The sequence below is a fragment of the Fusarium vanettenii genome, assembly GCF_000151355.1.
Source record: "Fusarium vanettenii 77-13-4 chromosome 1 genomic scaffold NECHAsca_1_chr1_3_0, whole genome shotgun sequence".
NCBI lineage: Eukaryota > Fungi > Ascomycota > Sordariomycetes > Hypocreales > Nectriaceae > Fusarium > Fusarium vanettenii.
The window spans coordinates 2,569,824-2,591,449 of NW_003315881.1; the positions used below are offsets into that span (position 1 = coordinate 2,569,824).

The 21,626-nt window shown below is 53.1% G+C and overlaps 7 protein-coding genes across 7 annotated transcripts; 5 read left to right on the forward strand and 2 right to left on the reverse strand.

Annotated features, from left to right (window-relative positions):
- Window positions 1-329: 329 nt before the first annotated feature.
- NECHADRAFT_31655 (uncharacterized protein) lies at window positions 330-3,446 on the forward strand (the record flags this gene model as incomplete). Its single annotated transcript, XM_003053651.1, has 4 exons — window positions 330-826; window positions 882-1,235; window positions 1,260-3,231; window positions 3,285-3,446. 4 exons carry the CDS (start codon window positions 330-332, stop codon window positions 3,444-3,446), a joined length of 2,985 nt encoding a protein of 994 aa, XP_003053697.1.
- A 344-nt stretch (window positions 3,447-3,790) lies between these two features.
- On the reverse strand, window positions 3,791-4,699 carry NECHADRAFT_75105 (uncharacterized protein; the record flags this gene model as incomplete). The annotated part of the gene is made up of 3 exons (XM_003054371.1): window positions 3,791-4,299; window positions 4,365-4,524; window positions 4,589-4,699. 3 exons carry the CDS (start codon window positions 4,697-4,699, stop codon window positions 3,791-3,793), a joined length of 780 nt encoding a protein of 259 aa, XP_003054417.1.
- Window positions 4,700-4,999: 300 nt separating this feature from the next.
- NECHADRAFT_75106 (uncharacterized protein) lies at window positions 5,000-6,145 on the forward strand (the record flags this gene model as incomplete). The annotated part of the gene is made up of 1 exon (XM_003053652.1): window positions 5,000-6,145. One exon carries the CDS (start codon window positions 5,000-5,002, stop codon window positions 6,143-6,145), a length of 1,146 nt encoding a protein of 381 aa, XP_003053698.1.
- Window positions 6,146-6,840: 695 nt separating this feature from the next.
- NECHADRAFT_98885 (uncharacterized protein) lies at window positions 6,841-8,816 on the forward strand (the record flags this gene model as incomplete). Its single annotated transcript, XM_003053653.1, has 2 exons — window positions 6,841-7,239; window positions 7,298-8,816. 2 exons carry the CDS (start codon window positions 6,841-6,843, stop codon window positions 8,513-8,515), a joined length of 1,617 nt encoding a protein of 538 aa, XP_003053699.1. The 3' UTR covers window positions 8,516-8,816.
- Window positions 8,817-8,950: 134 nt separating this feature from the next.
- NECHADRAFT_75108 (uncharacterized protein) lies at window positions 8,951-9,799 on the reverse strand (the record flags this gene model as incomplete). The annotated part of the gene is made up of 1 exon (XM_003054372.1): window positions 8,951-9,799. The coding sequence occupies one exon, from the start codon at window positions 9,797-9,799 to the stop codon at window positions 8,951-8,953; it is 849 nt and encodes a 282-aa protein (XP_003054418.1).
- A 1,218-nt stretch (window positions 9,800-11,017) lies between these two features.
- On the forward strand, window positions 11,018-13,007 carry NECHADRAFT_105833 (uncharacterized protein; the record flags this gene model as incomplete). The annotated part of the gene is made up of 3 exons (XM_003053654.1): window positions 11,018-11,241; window positions 11,356-11,431; window positions 11,478-13,007. The coding sequence occupies 3 exons, from the start codon at window positions 11,018-11,020 to the stop codon at window positions 13,005-13,007; spliced, it is 1,830 nt and encodes a 609-aa protein (XP_003053700.1).
- A 3,286-nt stretch (window positions 13,008-16,293) lies between these two features.
- NECHADRAFT_90242 (uncharacterized protein) lies at window positions 16,294-18,433 on the forward strand (the record flags this gene model as incomplete). The annotated part of the gene is made up of 4 exons (XM_003053655.1): window positions 16,294-16,328; window positions 16,383-16,484; window positions 16,548-17,059; window positions 17,208-18,433. The coding sequence occupies 4 exons, from the start codon at window positions 16,294-16,296 to the stop codon at window positions 18,431-18,433; spliced, it is 1,875 nt and encodes a 624-aa protein (XP_003053701.1).
- Between the last annotated feature and the right edge of the window lie 3,193 nt (window positions 18,434-21,626).

Sequence of the window (21,626 nt, forward strand, 5' to 3'; positions counted from 1 at the left end):
ACCTTCCGCAACCTGAACTCCAACCTAGTCCACACCACGCACCGCCCATCCGCATCTCCCGCTTAGCTCGCCCCTCCAACGAGCAATCTCCCATCCATCTCATCGACGAACAATCGGTGTCCAGCGCCTGAGCTGTCTGGGCAACTCGAATCGACTATGCGATCTCTGCGATAGGCGACCATACTCTGTTTTGGAGATCTTTCTGTTTCATCTTACGCTTCTTTCGTCGGACGAGGCCAACTGAGCCACCAACGCGCCGCACCGCACCGCTTCCATAATCAGGGGTCTTCCGCAATCTACCACTCTGGACGCCATCAGAAGCTGTCACCATGTCGAGCTCAGGGACGGGCTTTCTGGGCCGCTCGAGCAGCAGCAATGCGAACATGCGCGGGTTGGTCCAGTTCATCGCCGATCTTCGAAATGCGAGAGCGCGCGAACTCGAGGAAAAGCGAATCAACAAGGAGCTTGCCAATATCCGACAGAAGTTCAAGGATGGCAACCTGAGTGGCTACCATAAGAAGAAATACGTCTGCAAGCTGCTGTATATCTACATCTTGGGCTGGAACGTCGATTTTGGTCATCTCGAGGCTGTCAACCTGATCTCTGCCAACAAGTACTCTGAGAAGCAGATCGGTTATCTGGCCATGACTCTGTTCCTACACGAGAAGCACGAACTGCTGCACCTTGTCGTCAACAGTATTCGCAAAGATCTGCTCGACCACAACGAACTATTCAATTGCCTTGCTCTCCATGCGATTGCCAATGTTGGAAGCCGAGAGATGGGTGAAGCTCTCAATGGAGAGGTCCACAGGCTCCTGATCTCTCCGTATGCGCCAGCGGTACCCCCGTGTTGAACAAGACTTACTGATCCTTGCCACTAGAACCTCCAAATCCTTTGTCAAGAAGAAGGCTGCCTTGACACTACTCCGACTATACCGCAAGCACCCCGACATCGTATCTCCTCAATGGGCGGAGCGCATCATTCACCTCATGGATGATTCCGATCTCGGCGTTGCTCTGTCCGTGACCTCGCTCGTCATGACCTTGGCGCAGGACAACTTGGAGCAATACAAGGGAGCATATGCCAAGGCAGCTGCTCGTCTGAAGCGAATCCTTATCGATGGGGAATACACGACGGATTACCTTTACTACAAGGTTCCTTGCCCCTGGCTGCAGATCAAGCTGCTACGGCTGCTTCAATACTTCCCCCCTTCAGGTATGTCGAATACTGAAGTGTGTTAATGTAGTTGCTGACACAGATCATCAGAGGATACCTACGTCCGGGACATGATCCGAGAGTCGCTGCAAAAGATCCTGAACTTGGCCATGGAGACCAATAAGAATGTGCAACAGAACAACGCCCAGAATGCGGTTCTTTTCGAAGCCATCAATCTCATCATTCACCTTGACACTGAACATGGCTTGATGAAGCAAATCTCGACCAGACTGGGCAAATTCATCCAGAGCCGGGAAACCAACGTGAGGTATCTTGGCCTGGAGGCCATGACCCATCTTGCCGCACGAGCAGAAACTCTTGACCCTATCAAGCAGCACCAAGAAATCATCCTGGGCTCCCTCAAGGACCGAGATATCAGTGTCCGCCGCAAGGGTCTTGATCTACTCTACAGCATGTGTGATGCCTCGAATGCGCAGGTCATTGTTGGCGAACTGCTGCACTACCTGCAGAATGCCGACTTTGCCATCCGAGAAGAAATGGTCCTTAAGATCGCCATTCTTACGGAAAAGTACGCTACTGACGTGCAGTGGTACGTCGACATCTCCCTACGGCTCATCGCCATGGCCGGAGATCACGTCAGCGACGAGGTGTGGCAGCGAGTGATCCAGATTGTGACAAACAACGAGGAGCTCCAGGTCTATGCGGCGCAAAATGCGTTGCAGTATGTCAAGGGTGATCATTGTCATGAAACCCTGGTCAAGATTGGTGCATACATCCTGGGAGAGTTTGGTCACTTGGTCGCCGACCAGCCTCGTTGCAGCCCTATTGAGCAGTTCCTCGCCCTTCAGAGCAAGCTAACTGCGTGCTCGTCGAGTACTCGCGCTATGATTCTCTCATGTTTCATCAAATACGTCAACCTGTTCCCTGAGATCAAACCTCAGCTCATCCACGTGTTCGAGTTCCACAGTCACAACCTGGACTCTGAGCTTCAGCAGAGAGCTTGCGAGTACATGACTCTCGCAAGCATGCCGACCGACGACCTCCTTCGTACCGTCTGCGATGAGATGCCACCCTTCCCCGAGAGACAATCCGCACTTCTGTCTCGTTTGCACCAAAAGCATGCTAATACGAGTGACCGAAGAACCTGGGTGGTGGGAGGAAAGGATGCCAACGCCGACGCTAGGGAGCTTAGCATGGGAACTGGAGCTCTTAAGAGGACCTTTAGTTCCAATGTGTCTCTGAATGGCAAGTCGAACGGCCAGGGTGCGGCTGGGGCAAATGGTCATAGCAATGGCGCGTCCGATCTGGCTGGCCTCGACATGAACGCACCTACGCCATCCGAGCCCAAGATGTTGAAGGCGCCGAACCTGGCCAGTGCTGCTCATCTGTCACCTGGATGGGAGTCTGGGTTCAACAAGCTGCTGGTCAGGTCTGATGGTGTGCTGTACGAAGATGGACAACTTCAGATTGGTGTCCGGTCCGAGTATCGTGGCCAGATGGCTTGCTTGATCACATATTTCAAGAACAAGACTCCTGCCACCATGAGCTCGTTTACAACGACCTTGGACTTGGACGAGAGCGAGAAGAACAACTTGACCTGGGATGTTAAGAACCTCCCTGACAGCACCATCGTCCAAGGCGGACAATCTCAGCAGGTTGTCATGTTTGAGGCAAAGAAGATCTTTGAGAAGAGCCCTACAGTGCGTATCAGCTACCTGGCTGGTGCCCTTCAGGCCCTCACTCTGAAGCTTCCCGTGGCGATCCACAAATTCATGGACCCGGCAGACTTGTCTGCGGAGGACTTTTTCAGGAGATGGAAGCAGATTGGTGGAGCTCCCCGTGAAGCCCAAGGAATCTTTGGATTGTCTGGCAAAGGCGGCGGCAGGGAGATCACAGAGAGCTTCGTCTCCAAGACAGTGGAGGGATTCAGATGGCGAATGCTGGACATGGTGGACCCCAATCCAAAGAACGTTGTCGGTGCGAGCGTGCTTCACACATCTGAAGGGGGCAAGTTTGGCTGTCTTATGAGACTGGAGCCAAACTATGGAAACCAGGTAAGACCCCTCGCTTCCTATTCACCCATGATATGGATCTAACCACTCTCTAGATGATTCGACTCACTATTCGCGCAACGGATGATTCGGTTCCAGCTGTTTTGTTGAAGTATATGCAGGAACGGCTTTCTGCAGGAGCGTCAACTACGCCAGAGTTTGAAGCACCCTCTCGAGAGCAGATTTCGGACGCTTTCCGAAACGTCATGGTTACCTGATACCATTCTTCTGTATAATTGGCCGGGACGGAGTTGTCTTGATACCACCATGAAGCATATGGGCGTTGGGGAACTAGCATGAAGGTTGGAGTGGATGAAGCGCTCAATTCAAGCCATTTCTTTATCGGCCGAAAAGTTGCCTGCGTCAATGCCCCTATGGCGGCTCTCTCTACCGTCGGTGCATGCTGATGCGAGCACCACAGACTGCGGAGTGACTGTGAGCAGGGAGGATTTAGTTGTTTGTTGATACCATGAAGTCTCTCGTTTTGGATCGATCGAATGAAACCGTTATGCCAGCATGAAGCTCGGTAACTTTATTTTTGGGTTTAAAACAGTCTACGGCATCACTCCTTGATCTTGGCATCTGCCTTGGCCGGTCGTTGGCCAAAGATGGTACTGCCTACACGCACCTCATTGCTTCCCAACCTCACAGCACCCTCAAAGTCCTCGCTCATACCCATGCTCAACTCCAGGCTCTCCTCGCTCAGGCCTAACTCCTTGGCCACGAGATCCCGCTGCGCCTTGAGCGTCAGGAAGTCCTCATTTTCATTCTCAGCGGTGGTGGCCTTGCTGCGGGCGATGGCACCGATGGTCATGAGGCCCAGCAGCTGCAAGTTGGGGCAGGTGTCGACAATCTCGCGGCACAGGGCGACGGTGTCAGCGCCGGGAGCACATCCGGACTTGGCCTCCTCGCCAGAGGTGTTGACCTGGACGTGGACGCCGAGCTTGGAGAGGTCGGGCTGCGATGCTAGGAGGTTGCCGCGGGTCGTGTTGAGGAGCTGGGCCTTCTTTGAGGTGTCGACGCTGGAAACGCAGAAGAGATTGGGGATCTTGGCAAGAGATTTACAGTGTCCTGGGTCGATGTTAGTATATGAATGCGTATTGAAAAGAGTTGAAATGTCATGCCTGACTGAAGACCACCGATAAAGTGCCACTGGACGGTATTTGGAAGCAGAGCGGCCTTCTGAGTCAGCTCCTGGGCGTAGTTTTCGCCAAAGTGAGTTTGAGACGTAGGGGCTTTATGGAGGGCCAAGATGTCATTTGCTGGCTTTAGCTTTGAGACAGCAACAAGTCGAACCTACAGGCAGCGCATCAGGACATGTTCATCATGATAAGTTTGAGAGGACTAGGGCCATGCATACGTTACGGCCGTTCGCCACAGCAGTGAGACGGTCCTTGACCGAGTTGAGCTGGGAGACAAGAGCCTGGGCTCTTGAGGGGTCGATCTTCATTTCTTCCTGTGACTCGCTCATTTCTCTTGTCTAGAAAAGTATCGCAGCCTGAGTTAGAGATGTAGCGCGGTGAGTAGAGAAAGTGGTGATTGATCCATTGTTGTAAGTGGAGTGGGCTGCGGTTTGGGCGCCGGATTATCATCGGCTCATGGTCAGGTAATCGCCATGGAAGTGGCCACCACAGCTCTCCTACATCTCATCCAAGGGTGTTATCCCTAGAATCGCGGCGGTCTTGAATTTCATCTTGTCAACCACTGATAAAATCACCAAGTATTCGGGTCACCGGGGATAAAGAACTGTGACGCCGGGGCTTTGTTGAGAATGGCATCCGATTTGAAAGTTGGTCGGCGGCGGGCAACCAGCAGCGCCGCCTCATCCATCAGATCTGGACACTCACGACGAAAGTCCAAGGCGGTGATCCAGCCCAAATCGACACACACATCCGACGAATTCCTCCAGGACTTCCTCGACCCAACATTTGATCCCGCAACATTTCTGAACTCAGCCTTGCCGCCGTTGCAGCAGCGCTCAGTTCCTGGCCGGACCGGGTCTGACGTCGCACCCCTCGCTGAGCTGTCTACGCAGGCCCAGGCCCTCATCTCGCAACTCAACGCGCAGACCTCACGACTATCCAGTACTTTGACTCAGCTCACTGATGACATTCTGAGGAGTGGGAGTCGCCTGGCTTACGAGGTGGAGCTTCTACGGGGCGAGACGCTGAGTCTCCAGGAGACCATGACTGAGACCCTCCACGACGATATCAGCAAGTTTGTCCCTGAAGGATTGCAGGAAGCTATCGAAGCCAAGAACAGTGCAGCTGCAAGTGCAAAGGACGAAAAGAGCACGGCACCATCAACACCGGCCCTTGTTGGTGGGACTGTCACAGGAACGACAAACGCGGATGATCCCGAGTTTATCAAGCACCTACAAACACTCACACTTGTGCGATCTCGCCTCGATTTGGTCATCAAGACGTTTGGAGACGCCATGGAATTCGTTTTCCCACCTTCCGAGGTTTCAGTGAGCTCAGGCTTCCTATCCGTATCAGCGCCGGAACCTGGATCGGCGCAGCAGAGCTCAGAGGACAAGGGTCAAGAAGTGCTGAAGAAGATCCGGGGCGAGATATCTGACCTACTGAACAAATCTGAGGACCCTGTGCAAGGCATTGAGAAGGCGGCGCAAAAGATTGAGCAGCTCAAGGAACTCACAGTAGTGTGGAAGGACACGGCAGAGGAGAAGGGCAGGAACAAGTTTATCGAGAGCCTGGCCAAGATGGTAGAGGACAGGCATCGCGATCTTATGAAGGAAATGGAGCAGGCGGCCAAGAAGGAGGGCAAAGCGGAGCCCACTTCGCGATCGCGCAAATCGAGTGTCACAAGAGATGCGGCCGTGGTGGTAGAAGACACAAAGGCACTAGGCGGGTTTGGCCTGATTAGTCAGTTACAGAAGCTCAGGAGCGGATTGTGAGAGAAGAATAATGCTCGATTGGGAAATAATGATAATAACCATTTCTCCAAATATCTACTTGCAGCTCGTGAGACAACAAGGTGAGATGAAAGAGGTGAATTTGCGATGCAAGTGAGCTCCGTGTAAGTCACAGTGCGACACTGCTCTATTCTTAGCTGCCCGTTTCAGCGGGCTCAGGAGATTGAGCCAATCACGCCTCGGCCGGGATGACACCACCTGAGAAATCGGGACCGGGCGCTATCTGCCAATTATCCGCTTTCGGAAGGCGGTGAGCGGACACTGGATGGGCGGCCCCAGCGAGGTCATGCTGGTGTTGGTGCTGTTGGTGTCGCTGCCACTCTTGAGCATGAACAATACCAGACGAACCGCTCAATCCTCACGTTTCGTTTACCTGCCTTGCTCTTGTTGCTCTTGATCTCCTCTTTTCGGTTTAATACCGTATTGGGATCGAGCTCTATAAGAATCTGATCACTGTTCTGTCTGTTTTGTAAATTACCCTTTACATCATTTCCTCTTCTGTTTCTCCAAGTCGGCAAAATCCCACACCCTTGGATTCCCCCCAGCCTTTCCCACCTTCAAGCACACTACGACAACACCAGCTTCCTCTTACCACAGCTCGTATCTCTCTTCCAACGATCGCGATACGACCTATACACTCGTCTATACCATATTGACGTGCTGGATTGCTTGTCAAAATGGCTGCGAACGACGCAGTGGTCCCCAGCGGCCTCGGCGGCAGAGCTGATCCTCCTTCAGCCTCCCAGTCGAAACGAGACCGCAAGCGACTTGCTCTCATAGAGCGACTCATGACCCTTACCGAAAAGTTTTCACGTACAAGAGACTTGACTCTTCGTGATCAACTCCAAAAAATCCAGCTTGACATGACTCTGGTTCAGCGCTTCGACCCTTACGATCCCAGGGTGCTCGAGGTCATCGCCGAGATCCAGAGAGAATACGCCGAGACCCAAGGTCCTGATGTCAACGCCGAAGATGCACGACCTCTTCTCGACATGGCTGGAGTCCGCTTCTCCGATTACATCGGCGAGATCGAGGACTTGGTTGAGATTCGCGACTTTCAATTGGCACTGTCCAAGGTGAGATGGTACTGCCAGGCGCTTGGCCGATCCCGCTGCTAACAGAATGCGCTCCCAGAACGACTACGAGCGAAGATTGCAAGAGTACAAGAATACCTATGCCTACAAGGTCGAAACCGCCAAGCGCGAACACGAAGCGCTGGCCAATACCCTCCGCGATCGCCTCATTAACACCCTGACCCATAAGAAGAACCGATTGAACCGGGAGAAGGAAGTTTTGGAGATTAACGACTCCAACGCTTTGCTCCTGAACCCGAATCAGTTCAGCCTTACGAACCCTTCGAGCCCCGGCGGCACCCATGGCAAGCGAGCCACGCGTCTGCGCAAAGATGCCGACGACCTGCACATGTACTCCGATTCCAAGAAGCGGAAGCGAAACGGTGGTGATGACGACGGTTCGCCTGCTCCCATCCGACGCGCCCTCGACCCCAACAACACCACACCTCTCTGGCAGTCTGAGAAGGCTCGCGCTGCCGCCAAACAGAACGGCCCCGTTTACAGCATCGACAAGCTCTTTACTGACAAAGAGTTGTCTCTCAACTATAACACTGCTGCTGTTGCTGCTCACCAATACATTCTCCGCAGTCGGGTCAACGGCAATGGATCGCCCGATGATAGCGACTCTGGCCATGGTGATGCCAATGGCGACCATGATGATCTTGCGCCTGCTGCCCCTGCGATGGAGCGTTCTGTCTCACACGCCACCCGAAGCGGGCGTGGCGCCAATCACAACTTTATTGATGAAAAGATCCTTGGTATTGAGGGTGTTGTCAATTACGAGGGGATTGGCAACTTGGATCTCGTCCACGCACAGGAGCCGCCCAAGATGCCGCCCTTTGTCCCTTCGCAGTACCTGAAGCCATACCCCCGTTCCGCCGACCAGAACTTTCCTGTTCCTCTGTCCAACGACGACATCCAATCCGATCTCTCCGTCATGGGATACTTTAAGCAGTACGATGCTTCTCACAAGCCTGGCGCTCACCTTGACGTCAAGGGTGGTCTGCGAAGGGTTCTCGAGGCCGTTTCGACACCCTATCAGGAAGGACGCTACGTCGCATTCACCGGCGCCGCCCGAGAGGATCCGGAGCACGTCCGGGATGCCCTTGGCCTGCCGACCGTTAGCAGCCTCCGTGACCAGCCGAGCCCCGCGCATATCGGCGCCGTTGCCGCTCTGTCAAGCGCCGCCGCACCAATGAGCCGTCAGAGCAGCGCCGGAGGTGTTGCCATGAGCCGACAGGGGAGCAGCAGCACCCGCGGCAAGGGACGCAAGAACTGAACCTGGACTGCGTAGTCCAAGGACCTTGTCATTTTACAGCATTGTGAGCGCGGCGCATAGGTGTTGCAGCATTGACTGGACCCGTCATTACGTTCGGGACAGGAACAATCAATCATCCAGGATGACTTTGATGCATTTACTTGGTTTTCTTTTTTGACATGTTTTTCGGATTGGTAACAGGGACGTTTCTTAGTCAGGGGACTCGAACAAGGGCAAGGCTCTGGGTCAAGCACATGGGATATCAGGTCTCGTTTTGGTTTCATTCAAGTCTCAAAATTCATGGCCTCGGTACATAGATATAGAAATACCAAGCCCTTCATTAACCACATGTGTGCCCATGTCCTAAAGCAAACTTTCGTATACTGCAAATCGCTCCATATGCCATGATTCCTTCCACATCACCATGAGCCATTGGCTCAAGTGTAACTGACAAGTTTAGGGGCCAAATACCAAGGTTCGGACCTCGATACTCTCACGACCCTCGGCATCAGTCCTGGTTCTCGGATCCTGGAATGCAGTGTGAGGAACACGGCCGCCGATGTTGGATCCAGGCTTTAGAGATTCGCTGTCGAAGCACTCAAGCAACAGCCTCTCACTTCCCGTCATGCCGCTGAGGTAGTACCACTTCTGGTTTGGGTTATGATGAATAGCGGCAGTCCAGCCTTGATAACCATCGGGATACCGATGCTCGACGGGGACAACGTCCTTGTCTGGAACCGAGGCAGAGGACGCAACGGCTAGAGGGAAGGCTTCGAGAGGATTCTTGTTCAGGGGTCGCCAGACGTTGATGAGGCGGTATCGACGCTGGAGAAGGTCGTCTGCCTCTTCGGGGAAGTACCGACGGACTCGCTGAGCGACGGCCGCTGCGGTCTGGTCGATGTGCACACGGGTTACGGGAGCTCTATGAGCATCTGGCTTCTGACGGCGGATAGTGTGGTCAAAGATGAAGACTCGGTTTGACCCAGGAACGTTGTTGAGGAGAAGCTGCTCAACCTCTGGATAGTAGTTTTCCTTGATAGAGTCATCGTCGACAAACTCGGCTTCACTAGACTCGGGGACGTTCCTGATGACTTGGAAAGCGTCTTGGTCGAGGTGAAAGTCGGTCTCACGGCCGCGAAGATCGTGGATGACGGTGGGCTGAGGGTTGTCGGAGAAGTTGCGCTGGGGCTGGCCTTTGGGAGGCTGGTCGACGTAGTTGAAAGGCGTTGAGGCGTCGGAAGGGGGTTGGTAGAAGTTGAGGGTTGCGGTGACGTCGCCGCGGGGGATGGTGGATGAGATGGCCATGCTGTTGTGTTTGTGATGAAGTGTGTAATAAGTCACTTGTGAAAGACACTGATCTGCGGGACAGATGTTGGAGAAGGCAGTTGCCGAGGTTGAATGATATGAGCTTAGAGTATGATGAGATGGAGATGGCTGATGAATTGAAGCCGTGTAAGTGATGCTGATGCTGAAATTGATGAATGATGGATGTGTATTGAAGCTGGCTTCATTATGCCTATATATAAATTTTCACACTGCACCCAAACACCATCCATCAAGAGAATTGGATTTCAAATCAAGATGCGGTACACTAATCATTCTTGCACCGAGACTGGCCATGAAGCCTGTCTTTGGTTGAGCACGTCATTTGGAAAAGGTGCAATGTGGTAGGGTGCTTGTCAGTTGGAAGGGCGTTGGGCGGATTACTAAAGCCTATTGATTACTGTACATGCGCCTGTGGGTTTAACTGCCGAGGGATAGACATGGGGAAGTATCCATTGGATTCGCAATCAAGGTAAAGAATTTGGTTTTAAATTTGGTCGGTCTTGGGATTGGGTTTGCTTGCAAGGAGCGTGGAGCATTCTGATGGTGTTGGTTCTTGGCGGGTTTGAGCTTACGATGGATCTGTTGGTTGTAAGTCTTACTTCCCTACCTAGGTATTTACCTACCTAGCTAGGCATTTACTTGAAGCCGAGTTCGCTACCTTGTATCTATACAATCATCTCCATATCCATATCGCCATTCATGACATGACAAAACACAAAGTCCGGACAGATCAACCACAGTCACCATATCTACACGCACTGTACGACAACATGAAACCTGCCTCAAAATTACAGTGCGCCCCAAAAAACATCGGGCATCCCGGCCGTATTGCTAAATTTAGCCCACTTTAGTTCACGCTGTCGCGGCCTAATTTGCAACGCGAACTTGGCCCCTTCAAAGACTCTTGAAGGTGTCAAGTTTGAGCGAGGTATCAACAACGCGCTGTTTATTGATTTGATACCTGGGAGAGGCCGTTCTCGTCGTTTCCTGTTTGCAGGAATGCCAACGTGAGATTCTCTCTCCGGAAGCAGAAGCAGTCGCCGCGTGTTACCCCGAGTTCCTCCCCAAGATCGGCCACTCAATGTCTCAAACTCCTACCTCTCCTTTCACATTCGATTTACAGACTCGCGTGAAACTATCCAAAACCCGCCATGCAAGGAGAACGACTTCCTAGGATTATGACATGAGCTCACAAAGATGCCCTCTCCTAATCACCCGCCTCCTCCTCCGCCTCAACCCGCGTCACACCAACCCGGCCCTTCGGCACCCGGCTCCGTCGCGACCCCCGACATCCCCGTGAGGCCGGAGCTACCGGACCGCCGTGTCACCGCCGACACCATCGAGGATGCCTACGTCTGCTTCATGCTCTACTGCAATCCTGGTTTACCCCCATCGACCCCTACACTAACCTTACGCGAGGCGTTTCGCAACCCGCCACGCAGCGGCGGCAAGACTTTCAGCACCTTTGCCGTCTATGAGCTCGTCCGCAAGTTCTACGACAATGAGATCCGCACCTGGACTGAACTCACCACCAGACTTGGTGTTGAGCCTCCTGACCCGAGCAAGGAGGAGAGTGCTCAGAAGATTGCACAGTATGGCGTGCGGCTAAAGGTACGAGCCACTTAGCCGGGGTACGATATTAGCTGACCTGGCCTAGAAATGGATGAACTCGATGCATGTTAAAGCATTTTTTGAGTATCTCATGGATATACCCAATGATTATTGGACCAAGATACCGGCAGACACCAATCCAACTAGTCAGCCCATGCGCGATGGTGTGGCCCTGGAGGACGACATGGCTCTGAGAGCACTCGTCCCACAGATACGACCCAGAAGAGGCCGGAAACGTCCAGCTGATGACGAAGTAGCCGCTTCGCCAGCCCAAAGGTCCTTTCTCGCGCCGCCTTCTGCTACAGATGACTTGAGGATGGGTATGACAAGCGCCCTATCGGCAGGTCCCGGCGCCGCGCCTTGGAATCATCCCGAAGGGGTTCAGCAGACGCCTCTATTCCGATGGCCACAATCCGCAATCACGCCCACTACGAGAAACTCGTTCTGGGACGACGCACTGGAACCGCAGTCTGGCGTGACGCCTTCTAAACCGAAACCTGGTACGCAGCGCCGGGGAGCAAAGAATGTGTCTTCAGCCTGGCGACCAGGAATAGCTACTGGAGGTGTTAAGCCGCGGGGCCGGCCTCCAATGAACCGGACTCCCGTGGAAACATCTTTATCTGCCTTTTCATCCTCAACTACTACACCTCCTCTGGGTGAACACAATACGCCAGTTTATACCCAATCTATCCCAGTCAGCTCAGCTCCTGCGATAGACGGTGCACCACAGTACTCCGTACCGGCTTCAGCAGCGTCGTACTCTCAACCGCCGCCCGCGACAGAACGACCTCCTCGGCCTAATATATCTCTACAAGTTCCCGATCGACCGCCTGGGAGCGTTAGACTTGCTACACCTCCACCTGCAGTAGTCATTAATGGGGAACCAAGCAATCACCTACCCGTCCCGGACCCCACGCAGCAGACTCCCACGCCGACCAACTTTACCAAGGCGGCAAATGAGGCTGTAGGGCAAGGCAAACCGCAGGCCGAGGTGCCTGCGCCAAAGAATGTCCCACGGTTCTACTTTGAGAGAGGCGAGGATCGAACGAATGTGGACCAAGTGATTGCCTACATGACCCATGGCTGCCTTGCAGCTGAATTCTGCGATGCAGAGGGAAGACCGTCATATGGATGTTCAATGCAAGAAGCTGTGGGAATTACAAATAGCACTATTGAGGAGATGTATAAAGCGGCTACATCCCCAGAGGCCTTTTTGATAAACTTGGCTGCTGTCACCGGGGGCTCACACCTGGTGGCGGCGAGGACACGCATCACCCGTATGGGTCGTGAAAACGGGCTCATGCGGTATTCGTGCGAGTGGACGTATGGATTTGGCCACCTTCGAGGCGTCTATCAGATGGAGCAGACAGTGCCCCTCGATTTTATCGAAGAGGGACATCGCAGAGATGATGGTCCCACGGGGACGGCCGAGGGGACGGCCAGCACGTTGTCTGTGAGCGAGTGGCAGTCCAAGTATAAGAGTCTTCTTGATGATGTACAAAAGAAGGACAAGAGGCTTTGGGACCTACGGGCCAAGGTGGCGGATCTACTAAAAGGGGATTCACAAAAGGTATGATACCCGTGTTGTGGTGGCTATTTGTTTTTGCATTGGGAGGTGTGTTTGTGTGTTTCTTTCTTGATATATATTGTTATGCATTTCATCGGTGCATAAACGGTTGGATGAGTTGTAACTGGTACACAATAGGCCGATCTTGGACTGTTAGATAGAGTCTGATTGTATATGAAGTCTTAAACATGGGTCCAATGAGCCTCATATGCAGAATGTGCTGGGTTCCCATAAGATGGAACTCTGACAGGGGAGCTTCAACTAGGTGCGAACTGCTCGGGTCTATCGGATGTCAGGGACCGATCCGTTACTAGACAAATGGGCCGACAACCAATAACACTCGCTTGGTGTTGACGGTGGCTCCGAGAAGAAACTACTGCATGTTCGAATACGCAACCGGTACTAGACCGGTGGTAGTGTCCCTTCCCGTCAGCGCCAGACAGAAACAGAATGTGTTTGAACATGGGGTCGTGATTGGACAACCGATTAAGCGGCAAAGTTGGAGAAGAAAACCTGGAGAAGCTGGGGAAGTAAGGCCCTTGGGTCTGCAAAGGAGACAGACAAGGGCAAAGCGTCTGGAGAGTCTGGGGGCGAGATACCGTCGAGGTTATGCGGGCGTTGGTGGTGGAGGCGGGACAGATCCTGGGGATGTCCACTCATGGAGGAGGAAATTCTGTTGCCTTGCGCCAAGGGTTGGGCTATGCAAGCCCCCTAAAACTACCGCGAAATAAAGTCACGATGAGGCTAGGGAAACAATTTTGATGTTTACAGAGTATGGAATTTGTTATCTTGAGTATTAGTTGATTCATAGAACAACAAGGTCGAGGCTCAATTAGAAATGACATTCAGACGGAGGCCGTGTTGAGGTGGTATCGTCTTCTCATCACGTGCTATCAATTTCCTACCGAAATCCTGGACAAGCAACCCGCGGAGGTCGGACTCGTCGCCCGGTGATAGCTCCAAGCCAAGGCCACTAACACGAACGACAGGTTGGTGATGCGGTCCCACAAACCCCGGCGCCGTCTCCGACTTCATTAACCCCAGGCTGATGTGTCTTTGATGTTTGATGGGTGCGCCACCTAGGCGCGTGGGAAACCGTCGATAGAATGCGAAAAATGCGAGACTCTGGCGGAAACCTCGAGTTCCGCTCCGCATATTCAACCTAGACGAAAAACCATCCTGCAGGGATGGCAGAAGATCGTGGGTCGCCATGTCTGAAGGATTCGGGTTGTGGATTGCCGGTGGAATCAGCCAACATGATCGACACCCATCGCAGCTCCAAACATTGACGAGGACCATTCACTCTCTTGAAGAAGATGGCTCATGGATCATCAGTCCAATCACTCTACATACAAGGGGGTCGGACGAAGAGGGCGATGGCATTGGCGATGATCCAACGGCATGTCTTGCGTGACGGTGCAGATGTCTTTGCGAGTGAGACAAGCAAGGCTCAGAGATGCTCATTTCTCACGGCATCCATCAGACGCAATATCTCACCACGCCAAACAACCGTTACAGAAACCACAAAAACATTCGACAGAAACATCAGGGTATTCACCATGCACCACTCACAAAACATGCTCTGGTATTTGTGTCGAAGGGGTTCAAAGTTGGTGGCGTCCGGGAACAAGGAGGAGATGCCGCCAGTCGAGGCGTTTCTGGTCTTGGCAAAGGAATCTCCTGTCTTGAACCAGAGACAGCCACATCCTGGAAACAAGATTACTTGAGCACAAACCCGGTGCAGGTTTGGAGCGGCTGTACAAAGACCTGCAGGTCCTTGACTAATAACAAGCGTATCGAGCGGTCGTTGTGAAAATGACATTCTCCTCAACGGCAACGGCAGCCGACGGAGGACAGAGTTTGACCGTTCCCATGACAGACAATCTGGGGACGTTGAACGGAGCCGTTGCAAAAAGGTTGTCAGGCAGTTCGTGACGTGACGGAAGCGAGACAGGGGCCCCGGTTTCTCGGCTCTCGTTCATCTTGACGGTGCATTCGGGAGCCGGGCCAGACAAGATCAGGTTATGTTGGAGAGAAGGACGAGACCAGGAAGCCGAGAGGGTTCTCGATGGGGGATTGGGCCCATTTTCAAGCCCACCATGGTCATCACGATGCTGGTCCCTCCCCCAGGTCCAGGAAGCAAACTGTTCCCATGGCTTGTTCTGATGATGGTCTAGCGTTGCACCATGAAACCCAATCCCAGCCGTCATCTCCTGGGCGGTCCCCAGTTTTAGGGCCATGGACAGGCCTGCCATTGGGGCCGAGGGAGCTTTCGCATGCGGAGATGGGCGGCGGGATTCCTTGGCCATGGCTGGGCGCGCTGCACTCCAAGGACGAGGATCCCGGCCCATGGGGTAAGGTTGACTGACTTCTTCTCGACTTGAGAGCCCTGCAGCAGCCAGCCTTTGAACAAAAAGGCCCAAGCAACCCACTTGTCACTCACTCGCTGCTGCTCGTCGACCACTTCAAGAGGTTCCTCGAGGTCCCAGCTGTCAGGATCGTCTTACTCCCGTGCTTGTTAAGCCAGGGTCCTTGACCCCTTGTCTTTTTTTCGACCGCTGCCATTTCTGCTGGCTCTCAAATAAAGCGCAACCGACTGGATCATCATTGTCGCAGAGTTGTCGGCGCCGCTCTCACCACCATCAAACATTACCGTACCGTACATACAGTACATCAGCGCAACCCAGGAGGACCAGGTTTCCCCATGACTACCGCGCTGGAGGGCTGATATTCCCCGATGCCCTCCGAAAGACGAGCCGCCACCGACCTGGACCGGCGCTGAAGTTGCCGCCGCCCCCGGCCTTGATTTCAACTTCACTTCTTCCGTCTCACAACACAACCTTGCCTCCTTCAACTCTGCGCCCAATTCTCACCCGCGTCTCTTGCTTACTCGCCCTTGACCGTCTGTAATACAGACGCTGGCTACACAAGGTGCACTGTCCGAAACACAGACCAGTCGCAACCGTTGTCCGACTCCGCCTCCGCCCTGACTGTGCCTCAGTGTGTCTCCATATCTTCCATCCCCGCAAGGCGATCGCCCGAGAGACATCGCCGGGAACTGGTTCGCTCAACCTTTGCCTAGGTGATATTTAAGCATTTTCACGACTTTGTTTCTTATTTTCTCTTACTATTACTGCCGGCGCTTGACAACACCATCAAGTCTCTGCTCATCAACGCTGTTCGGCAGCGCCTCTCCGCCCCTTCTGAGATCGCTTCCCCGGACTCTGCCTCGGATCTTCAACTCTCACTTGGTGCTTCTTTTCGTGAGACTACCCCACTGGGGGCTTGAAACAGAATGGCGCCGAACCAAGGTGACGAGGATGTGCAAGCGTAGGTATCCGACGATCACATGTGGCCAACGACCATCATGCTGACCTTTACCAGCCTTTCAAGGACTCCCCACGAATTCCCTTACAGTTCCATGATTGAGCATGCGCGTCGTCCTTCAGAAGCCTATGTCAACCTGCATGCCAATGTCGAAGCCAAGTACGTCCTATCTTGACATGGCTCTGCCGAATCCCGAGTGACTTGACTGACATGGATGGAAAGGATCAAGAACCCTTTATGGGGCATCCCCCGGTCAAGGTTAATGGCCGACGTCGATGACTTTTGTCGCAAGAAGGACCTCGACGACTATCGCCATCTCATCCGACAGGGCGCCCTCGTTGCCCAGGATCCCACTGGTTATGAAGATATTGATGGCGACGAGAAGCTCAACGACGACGAGATCGAAGCGCTTAGGAATGAGATCCTCCACAAGTGGCGCGTCCCCTTCGTTCTATACCTGACTGTTGCTACCTGCTCTATCGGTGCTGCCGTGCAAGGATGGGATCAGACGGGCTCAAACGGTGCCAATCTTGAGTTTCCGTATGCATTCGATATTGGATCCAACAGTATCCGAGATAAGCTCCTGGTCGGCCTCGTCAACTCTGCGCCGTACATCGGTACTGCGTTCTTTGGATGCTGGCTATCAGACCCTCTAAATCAGCGTTTCGGCCGTCGAGGGACAATCTTCTTCTCGGCCAACTTTTGTCTCTGGCCCGTTATTGGAAGCGCGCTGTGTAACAATTGGAAGCAGCTATTTGCATGCCGTCTACTCCTTGGTATCGGGATGGGAACCAAGGCGTCAACTGGTGAGAATCATATCTTTCGGGCCCGGAGGGTTACGTTCCTCTTTCGTTCAAAGGCTAATAATGTGTGTCATGATAGTCCCCATCTTTGCTGCCGAAAACTCGCCCGCCCCGATCCGAGGAGCTTTTGTCATGAGCTGGCAGATGTGGACAGCATTTGGCATCTTTCTCGGAACTTGCGCAAACGTGGCCGTCACCAAGATTGGCCACAACGCTTGGAGGTATCAGCTTGGGTCGGCCTTCATCCCCGCCGTGCCCCTGTTGATATTGATCTACTTCTGCCCCGAGTCACCGCGTTGGTACATGAAGAAGAATCGCTATAGAGACGCATTACAGTCCTTGCTTCGTCTACGGAATCACCCTGTGCAGGCCGCTCGAGACTTGTATTACATTCATGCGCAGCTTGAGCTCGAATTCGAATTTATTAAGAAGGGCAACTATATAAACCGCTTCATCGAGCTGTTCACGATCCCCCGAGTACGCCGAGCCACCCTCGCCTCGTTTGTTGTCATGATCGCACAGCAAATGTGCGGCATCAACATCATCGCGTTTTACTCGACGAGCGTTTTCAAGGAATCAGGGGCCAACGACAACCAGGCACTGCTGGCCTCAATGGGGTTTGGACTCGTCAACTTCGTCTTTGCATGGCCCGCAGTCTGGACTATTGATACCTTTGGACGACGGTCTCTGCTCTTGTTCACCTTTCCTCAGATGGCATGGACGCTCCTTGCTGCTGGACTGTGCACTCTGATACCTGGGACAGGCGGAGCTCATCTTGGCCTTGTGGCCATGTTTGTTTACCTCTTTGCGGCCTTTTACTCACCCGGTGAGGGCCCAGTGCCGTATGCATACTCAGCCGAAGTGTTTCCTCTATCGCATCGTGAAGTTGGCATGTCGTGGGCTGTGGCAACGTGCTTATTCTGGGCGGCTGTCCTGTCCATCACGTTTCCCCTGATGCTCGACAGGCTGCACGCGATAGGGGCCTTTGGTCTGTACTCGGGCTTCAACTTTATTGCGCTCATCATGATCTTCCTCTGGCTGCCAGAAACGAAGCAGCGGACGCTAGAGGAGCTCGATTACATCTTTGCGGTGCCTACCCGCGTCTTCATGAAGTACCAGGTGACCAAGGCACTCCCATGGTGGATCAGACGATGGATCTTGTTCCAGCGAGACGTGACGCTGGAACCTCTATATCAGTTCGACGTTGGCGAACCTGAAGACAGTCATAGCACCGATGCCGGATACGAGAACGACAAGGCCAAGGTTGAGCTCAAAGACACTGTTGGGCTGACGAATGCCATATGAGTTTGGCGAAAGATTGGTGGCATTGGCGTTGGATATGTTTGATGATTTGATTTGGAAAGTATTGCTTGCTTGTGCTCTATGATACCCTGGATGAACGGAAAAAAAGGAGCAGGCGAATGGACTAGGATCAATCTTTTTGTTGAACGGAAGATCAATAAGATACCCCCACGATGGAGACAAGTTGGACAAATTATGTGACGTCACGGGTGAAGAAGTCATGATGACGGTCCTAGTTGGCAGTAGTTTCATGAATGGTTCTGCAGTGAATAATAATTATTTGCTCATGGTAAATAGGTAATTTGCCAAGATCGAATAGACGGCCTTGGTCAGTGACGTCGTGAGAGCGGAAAGTGAAGCGGTTGACGTGGACTGGAATTCCGTCATTGAACCACCTGTTGAACCGGCGCCGGAGCCGACAGCTGGAATGGATGATCAACGCCCAGCGATAGAAAGGCTTCTCCACCCGTGACGAAGTCCGCCAAAAGATTGGGATAGGCCGGGAGACCAGGACCGGCGGCCGGCCAAGTTTGGCGGTTACTGACCAGAACTGGACTAGGCAGGCAAAGGCGGTATTCCCAAGTTGGGCTGCTCACCCACACACACATGCAAAGTCTCAACACGAGGGGATTTCAACGTCATTTTGTTTATGCCGCGCGCGTAGGCGCATACCGACTTACAAGAGATGTTCCGCTCGATGCGATACGATACGAGAGGCGTGTCGTGGGGTTCTACAACACGGGTGTTGTTGCAGCACGGCTAGCATTATCCGGGGTGAAGGATCAGATCGATCAGATCACGTTGCATTCTGGTCTGGGCGGAGAAGGAGGGCGTGATCCAATTCTTTTCTGGCGGATGGGATGGGATGGGATGAGCAATGTTGATCGGCGGTCGTTGGGTTCGGGCCCTGGCCGATGGGATTGGACAGGGCGGAAGGACAAGGAGAGACAAAAGGGGTCCAGCGGTGAGAATTCACAGTGAGACTGTTGCGCCCTGTGATGTACAAGAGACTTGGTGGTTTGATGGGAGATGATCACGATGATGAAGAGTTGAAGTTGAAGATGCTGTTGTTAGTTGAAGCGAGATCGTGACCCAATCTGTCGGGGCGAGCTTCCTGTACCTCCACCCTTCAATCAGCGGTCAATTACCACCCCAAGCTCCCTGTAAAAAGGGAAGGCAATCGCTGTAGGGCCACGAGCTTGGCTACCATCGAATGCTACATAGGGGAGGTGAGGAACCGTTTCAGATAAGGAACAGCATTGGATGCTCTGCTGACTGCAATTTTGTGAGAACTATTTTAATAAATATCAGGGTCCTGACCAAGCTTTAATGTCGTCTACACGGGTCAACGGCATGGCCGCATGGTATCCCTTCCATCTTGGCTGCGAGGGATGATGAACGGGGTGGCTATGCGAGCCAGCAATCCAATCCTTGCGCAACCCTTTATTTTTGTTATTCTCTGATACTGTCCTGCCAAGGCTAATGTAGGAAACCATGTCTAGCAACAAAAATTGTGAATATTGAGGAGAGATGGGATCATCAGAGGCTGGGACAGCAAACCAAACATAGCCCTGCAGGGGCTAGTTGCTTGGTTTCTCATCGGTGGTGGCAATTCACGGCGGGCCTCTTTTTTTCATTCTTTTAGTTTCCAGGGCCAAATTTTTTTTTTTTTTACTGTTTTGCTTTCATCGGGAGACGATAACGCCCCGAGGACCCATTTTGAAACGTCATGGGAAACGTGTCCGTCGTCGTCGTTGTCGACTTAGACGTTGGGCCTTGTCCCGATCAGATCAGGACGAGGCGTCTTGCCGGGGCCGGCAGTTGAAGAGGCGTGATGGTGGGTGGTTGCACAACAAAAAAAAGTCAAGTCCCCTGGTGGCGCTGACGCTAGATTTGTCGAGGTGGACGAATGGAGAGAAAGTGTGGTTGGTTTCGTCTCGTCTTTTGTTCTTGAAGGTGGTTGCGCGTTCACATGTAGGTGGTGCTTCTTAGCGGTTTCAACGAGACAACAAGGAAGGAGTCTAGCCGTTACACGAAAGGGTGGGAAAAGAAAAGAAGCTAAATGCTCATGTGCTTGCTGTTCACGGAAGAACCTCACATATCGTCGAATAGGATAAAGAGAGTGACGCCAGGTTGCACAAGTGATTGACATGAAGAATGGGCGCCTACCTCGCTGTCCATCCTCATACTGTAGAGGTTGGCCGATGACAAGACCCCTCGAGATCTTGTACGCAAATCTTTTCCATGATAGGGGTCCTTTACGGGGGGTTGATGGAGGGCCGGAAAAGATGGAGACGAGTTCAGACTCTCGGGATGTGGATGAATCGAGAGGTTGATCGAGAGGCAGAGAGCGAATCCCTCGTGTTGAGATGTGTTTACCCCCGCCCTCTCCAGTTTTATTCCCACGTTTCTTTTTCCATTCTCGTCAGGACTTGACAGTTTACGGAAGGATCTCTCTCATTCCGAGATGCATATGGTGTTGGTGGTGGTGCAATATCAAAACTGTCATGGAGATGGATGCCACGCATTGCCGTCATTTAACAAAGCCAGCCACGGCTCATTCATCCTTGGCGAACTATGTACTGTATGCATCCGTTCTAGCCGTCTCATGAGCAGTAAAGCACAAAAATCAGCACATGGATGCAAAACAAAAGCCCATCACGCATCTGTCGTCTGTTTACCACCCGCGGCCGCCCTCACCTCAAGCCCGATCGGGAGACGTGAAACAAACCCTCCATCTGCTGGCGCCGGTTCCGCCAGGGGAGCCAGTGGTGGCTGCCGGGGGGCGGCGCCTCCCCCTGGGACCGGCGCTGGTAAACGCTGCCAGTGCCGTGAGATTACTGGACGGCGCTGACATTTGGAGGGGAGGACTCCCCCTGAAGCCAGCAAAGAAAAAATGCCCTGGTGCGGATCCTCTTTCAGCTGGTAGGGCTCTTGACAGGCCCCTGGAGGGTAGGACCGACAGAGTAGAAAAAAAAAACTTGATGGGTGGCTGGCCGCCCCAAACCGTTCTGGAGCTCCTCAAACCTTGCAGAGGACGCGCTGACTGTGGATCATTGCCCCCTTCTCCACGCTGGACCCATCATGGCGTCGGTACGTACTGTACATGTACGAAAACCCCCTTTCAAGCTCACAGGCACTCACACACTGGGCAAAGTCAGTCACACTCTCTGCAGGTACCTATGTATTCAGGTAC